General features: G+C 45.2%; 1 protein-coding gene across 1 annotated transcript; it reads left to right on the forward strand.

Moving 5' to 3' along the window:
* Positions 1-633: 633 nt before the first annotated feature.
* On the forward strand, positions 634-6,423 carry hcrt (hypocretin (orexin) neuropeptide precursor). Its single transcript, XM_039740571.1, has 2 exons — positions 634-956; positions 5,953-6,423. The coding sequence occupies exons 1-2, from the start codon at positions 915-917 to the stop codon at positions 6,421-6,423; spliced, it is 513 nt and encodes a 170-aa protein (XP_039596505.1). The 5' UTR covers positions 634-914.
* Positions 6,424-6,656: the final 233 nt, after the last annotated feature.

Below are 6,656 nucleotides of genomic sequence, written 5' to 3' on the forward strand. Positions count from 1 at the left end.
ACCCATGCATCCATTTTCCAAAACCGTTTATCCAGAGTGGGGTTGTGGGAAAGCTGGAGCCCATCATGGCTGGCAGGTGCCAGCCCACCGCGGGGTGAACACCAAGCCCGCATTAAGAACCCCCCTCCCCACCCCAAGAATGGCGTAGCTTCTTAACACAGAGTTGATCATTCTTATAACAATGCAGCACTCTTGAGTGGATTAGTGCCTTCACCGGCCCCTGGGTGGGCAAGCGGATCGCCTTGATGGTGGAGCCACCCCTGGTGAACACACTCGGCCCTGTTTAGCGTGTTTTTGGACTGTAGAGCACACAGAGGGAACACGGGGACAAACTCCATGCAGGGTGACCAACGCCCCCGAACCTGGGCTCCTTACTATGAGGCGGATGTATCACCGCCGTGCCTCCCCAGTGTTTTAATGTGCGCTACTTTAACACTGGCCGTTTTCCTGTGTAGCTGCCCACCCCAACGTATTATGGATAAAGATAGCAATGAGTCCGGAATGAGTAAAGTGTCACCTATGGCGTCCGTGCATTACAAGGAAAGACAAAGCAGCGGCCCCCACATAACAGCGCATCTCTAAGGCGAGAGTGGTATTTTGGGAGGGTAATTAGAGGTTCATTATCCTCTAATAAGATCAGTCCTCGAGATCAGTGAAAAGAAAAAGAAACCTCATTGCGAAAATGACAATGGACCAGAGCTCTAGGAGAGTGCGGTCCTTCGGGGAGCCCGGGTGATGACAGCAGAGCGGACCTCATTAAACCAGCCTGGGACAATTGCGGCCTTTTGTATCGTCACTCGGGCACATAGCAAAGGGGTCGCTTAGTTGTGTGGCAGAGAATATAAAAAGAAAAGGGGTCGCGGAGGAGAGAGGAGAGTGGAGAGCCAACAGCGAGCTGCCCGCCATCGAACGACATGTCCGCCGGTATGCTGACCACGGAGTCGCTGGGTGCCAAGGTACGTGCCGTGTCGCCGAATTGACAACGGTCTGTTTGTGGCTCCTGCTTCGAGATCGCCGATCTTAAATTAATATTTAATGTCTGTATGTGAAATCAAATATACACGCTACTTAAAAAAAAGGATTCGTTAGAGGATCCGAATTCAATTACGCGTAATACTCAAGTAATCCAAAGTCAGTTCACTAACATGCAGAGTGGAAGGAATCAGATGAACATAGTTTATTTAAGTCGCGCAAGATTATTTAAACTATTTAAAACAGTTTTGTTAAACCAAATTACTAAATGTTAACAGACTTTATATATGCTGATTGCACACTCTTGCCCTGATCATTTTCCAATTAACAATTAAAAAAATTCTAAAATTCTGAATTTGGCGGTGGTTCATTCATGAGACGGAAGAACGTAATAAGCAAGAATAGTTAAGCCAAATATTTGAAATATTAAAAATGTTCCACAATTTTAAATGTCTGAAGCCTAAATATTCTCGATTGTAAAATAAATGTGTTGTTTGTCACCCGCTGACAAAGGTCCAGAGGGTTAGATGCCTAATAAAGCATCAAAAATCCAAAATAACGTCATATTCGTAACACCGACCTTTAAATAATCTTAATCGATACCTCACATGCTTAGGTTTGAAATTTTGTCATTTTTAACCTTCTGGGCAGTGCTGGTCGAAGCTCACTTGGAGCCCCATAGACAGGTCAATAATAATAATAACTGTTATTGATATCGCGCCTCGCCCCTCGTTGTCCATAGCGGGAGGTCGGTGTTATTAGACATCGATAGCCTGTTTTCTTCCGCCTCGGGCGCCCCTCGGTTTACGTACCACGGACGTTATTAACAAAGTTCTACAATCTGTAAAAAAGGCGGCTTAACGGTTAATTGACGTGCAGCTTTGCTGCCAATCATTTAACGGTTAAGAAAAATAGGAACGTAACTGAAGGGTACTCTTTATCACAGTAAAATGAAAGCAGTCGGCAATTGTAATTTTATTATTTTAATATTAAATCGAACTTTTCCATTATGTCCAATCAAACCTATTCAAGCTAAAGAGCTCAGTGATGTAACTTTGAACTTATACTTTACCAAAACAACGCAGTTCGTTTACCTGCTTGAGATTAACAACGTCACATATATACAGAAAAAAAAAATGTGAACAGGAAATTATTTTAATCATTTGATGTAAATCAGTCCTCATGAGATGCTATTCATGGTGCCAAGTGGAGAAAGAAACGTCGTTTTTCTGATGCAGAGTTTTGCCAGAATACCAAAAATAACTCCACATAAATCAGGTTCCATAACCACAAAAAAAATATATATATATATATATATATATATATATATATATATATATATATATATATATATATATATATATATATATATATATCAGAACACACTGAATAAATGATCTTCCATCCCGCTATATCCTAACTACAGGGTCACGGGGTCTGCTGGAGCAGTAGGGCACACACACACGTGCCAATTTAGATTCGCCAATGCACCTAACCTGCATGTCTTTGGACTGTGGGAGGAAACCCACGCAGACACGGGGAGAACATGCAAACTCCACGCAGGGAGGACCCAGGAAGCGAACCCGAGTCTCCTAACTGCGAGGCAGCAGCCCTACCCACTGCGCCACCATAAATGATCTTTCTATCAGTTATTAAATTTCAGCTTTTCACCAAGCATAACTATGGAGGGTGGGGCTTCGCTTCAAGGGGGCGTTCTCTTATGCAAATACCCTAACTTTATGTAAATAGAATTTGCTAGCATTATGAGTTTAGGGCATTGCAACATTTATTCACAACATTAAAACAATGAATTGCTATTGAGCGGGCGGCATGGTGGCGCAGTGGGTAGCGCTGCTGCTTTGCAGTAAGGAGATCTGGGTTTGCTTCCCGGCTCCTCCCTGTGTGGAGTTTGCATGTTATCCCCGTGTTTGCGTGGATTTCCTCCGGGTGCTCCGGTTTCCTCCCACAGTCCAAAGACATGCAGGTTAGGTGCATTGGTGATCCTAAATTGGCCCTGGTGTGTGTTTGTATGCGTGTGCCCTGCGGAGGGCTGGCGCTCTGCCCGGAGTTTGTTTCCTGCCTTGCACCCTGTGCTGGCTGGGATTGGCTCCAGCAAACCCCCGTGACCCATAAGATTTAGCGGGTTGGATGATGGATGGATGGGCAAATTGCTATTGACGAGTAAAACACTGCTTAAATGTAACATTTACACGTATTTATCTATTTGATACAATTATTTTGACTGTTTATTCTATTACAGTTTTTTTAACTGTGAAAATATACAGTTAGTAATGCATGTTAACAGGATGTTTTTAGAGTGTATTGTCCTCCTGCGTGTCCCGAGTGTGTGACCCTTAACTTTCATAACTGCCACTGCTCAGATGACGGTGTCCTGGCTCTTTAGTGGCACTTGATGGTTCTTCATGGATTGTGGGGCTCCTCATTGCTTGACCGAGTGCCATTTCATTGCATATGAAGTTGGTTCTTTGTGCTTTGGAAAACGTCCTAATATGTAGGGGAATTAAATGTTTAATGCACACTCTTAAAAATGAAGGTGCCAGAGTGGTTCTTCAGATCGATGCCATAGGCGAGCCAGTTTTTCTCCCAGATGACACATCCACATGAACGGTCCACAAAGAAGCTTTAGATCTGTAACAGGCTCCATAGACTAAATAACCGTGATATCAGATTTGTGAAATACCAAAAATTCAAGACTTTAAAAGGTTTTCTAAATCTGTTAGTGTCCTACCTACCATACATCAAGGGTTTTGCATTTCTTATTAGGACTTTTTCAAAGCACAAAGAACCAACGTCATGCGCAGAAAACTCTTCTCAGAATGAAATGCTGTTTGCTCAAGCAATGGAGCTACGAGGAGCCACACAACCCAGTAAAGGACCATCAAATGCCACTAAGGAACCAGCATTGTGCACTGCAAGCGTTCAGATGTTATTCTTATGAGCACAATAAGCCCAAAACTTTATTAAAATATTTTAATATTTTTTTTTTATTTTTTATATTTATTATTGCATTTTAATTAAACTTGCAAGTTATCTGATTGCCAACCACGTGATTATTAAATGGGTGGCACGGTTGCACACAGTAGTATGGTTCTCGTCCTGTGTCCTCCCGGTGTGGTGTTTGCATGTTTTCCCCGTTTCTCTCCGACTGCCCAAAGACGTGCTGGTTAGGTGAATTGATGTCGTTAAATTGGCCTTGCTGTATGTGTGTGTGTTATATTAGTGAACTTGGAGAAGCGTCAGCTACCTCTTAAGAATGACCATCCAGGGCAGAGGACGTCGACCCAACTGTGCTCGCTGCCCCACTGGCGATGCCATATCATATCGCTGGCGAGTCGTGTTAATCTTTGTCTCGAGAAAAAAACTCCAGATAGACAATATTTTAGTGGAAGCTTCAAGCCTTGCCCTCCATTGCTGAGGTGTTTCACTTGCACGTTGTTGCGTCGCAGCGTTTGCTGCACACATGTCTTCCGTAGCGAGAAGTGAGGTGCGTGCAAGAACCATCTAGTAGCTGTGGTTGAGCGTGAGCACAGCGGACTGCTCCATACACACGCACACACACAAACACGCACACACACGCACTCACACACCTTTCCTAGTGAGAACAGAGGTGCATGCAAGCGCTGAAAAAATGTTAAAGTGCGTGCAGGCGCCATCTAGTGGCTGTGGTTGAGTATGATTAGAGCGGACAGCCTCATACACACACACAGGTCCTTCGTTTAGATAGATAGATAGATAGATAGATACTTGCGGAAATTCACAAATGTATGTTAGGTCAGGTTGGGCAGCAAGTTGCCGCACCCACCACATGACAAAACACCACGGGATCCTGGTTGGCAACCCCCCATCAGGCAGACATGCTGTCCAGTCCCAGCCTCTGGAAATGACCCTCTCCTGCGAGCTCTCTCTCGGGGATTAGCGCCACATGGCCGTAGTGCTATAACTGACGCTACTTCACAATGCTGGTCATGTGCCTCATTTGGGACCCTGTCAGCAACCCAAAGTCAAACCAGTGGTGCCCAAGCACTCTCTCAAGAGACACCAAAGGAGTCCAGTCTTCATCTCAGGTCACTGGATATCGTCCACGTCTCACAAACAGGAGGCACCAGGAACCTAAAGACTTGGACCTACGTCCTTTTGTAGAGATAACGGGAGCACCACACACCCCTCTCCAGCGACCTCATGACCACCCTATGCTCTCCCAATCCGTCTACTGACTTCATAGGAAGAGTCACCAGACACATGAATGTCATGGCTGAGGTAAGTAAACCTCTCTCTGCTGATGGCTGTGCCCAAGAGGTCATCTTGGTTTTCATCCAGGACACTCACACGCTCAGAACCTCCATTGCCTCGCTCAGTCTCTCAAGAGCCCCGATCAAAGCCTCCATCGACTGGTTGTATTATTTTTATTATTAGACATACTGTATATAGAGCCAATGGAGGCTCCGTATATGTCTAATAATAAAAATAATCATCATATCTTATCACGCCACTGCCGTATCCAGGTAAGAGCGGCTTCATTAGCATTATTATTAGGATGCTAATAAAAATAATATAATAGTATAAAAAAAGGTTAATGGTATATATTAATTTTGCGAATACAACAAAATTAGAATCTGGTAACCGCGTCACGGTCCACCGAGGCTCACGTGATCGTTCTTGTTTTGGTCCCGTCGGCTGTCCCGTTCACTCGTCCACTGACAGAGAAGGCAGCTCATATCTATAAGGGGGCACTAAAATCTTTTAAGTGCGTATTGCCTCTAGAGGTCTTAATCCGGCACTGACGGGCTCTAATGAAGAAATTCCAGGACCGTAAGTGAGTACCCCTGCCCGATGGCATCGTTCTGAAGAATCACTTTGACACCATTTTACCTTTAAGGGTGCAGTTGCGTTTTCAGATTGTGGAATGCTGTCCTCCAGCCATTAAGATTTAACCTTCTCTCCCTCTGGTTCTCCCCTCAGAGACTCCACAGCTCCCTTCTGTTACTGCTTCTCGCCATTCTGCTCTGTAACTGCCAGCCCGTCCCCGACTGCTGCCGCCACAAGACCTGCTCCTGCCGAATCTACGACCTCCTTCACGGCACAGGCAACCACGCCGTGGGCATATTGACTTTGGGCAAGAGGAAAACATCTAGCCAGGCTTACCAGAGCCGGCTCTACCAGCTCCTCCACGGCTCTGGGAACCACGCTGCGGGCATCCTCACCATGGGGAGACGGGAGGAAGAAGAGAGCCGAGATGACATCGGGATGGAGGACAGAGATCCGTACATCACATTCCCGTGGTTCCCAGAATTATCTGTCCAGGACAGCTCGGTTAGCGCCGACCCTACGCCGTGTGACCACCTTAGCCCCCAACTCACCGGGCCACTCAACGCGGAACCCCCCGTGCAGGACCTTCTGCGGGGGTGCTTTGTGAAGAGGGGTGAGGCGTAGATGAACTGAGTGTGGTGGGGTCCAGTATAGGTGTATAGGGTCAAGGGGGATTGGTAATGCATTTGTAAAATGAACGCCATTTCTAAGAGTAATTTAAAATAACAGTCGATAAATAGTTTTATTTAATGATAAAAAGAAGTATGTCGTCATTATATATTTGCTAATTTTGAATGTGATCTGCTAATTAATTGACGGCCCCTTTCTGCCACATTTCAAATGTTGCTGCTTTGTCC

This window comes from Polypterus senegalus, chromosome 17 (genome assembly GCF_016835505.1).
Source record: "Polypterus senegalus isolate Bchr_013 chromosome 17, ASM1683550v1, whole genome shotgun sequence".
Taxonomy (NCBI): Eukaryota; Metazoa; Chordata; class Cladistia; order Polypteriformes; family Polypteridae; genus Polypterus; species Polypterus senegalus.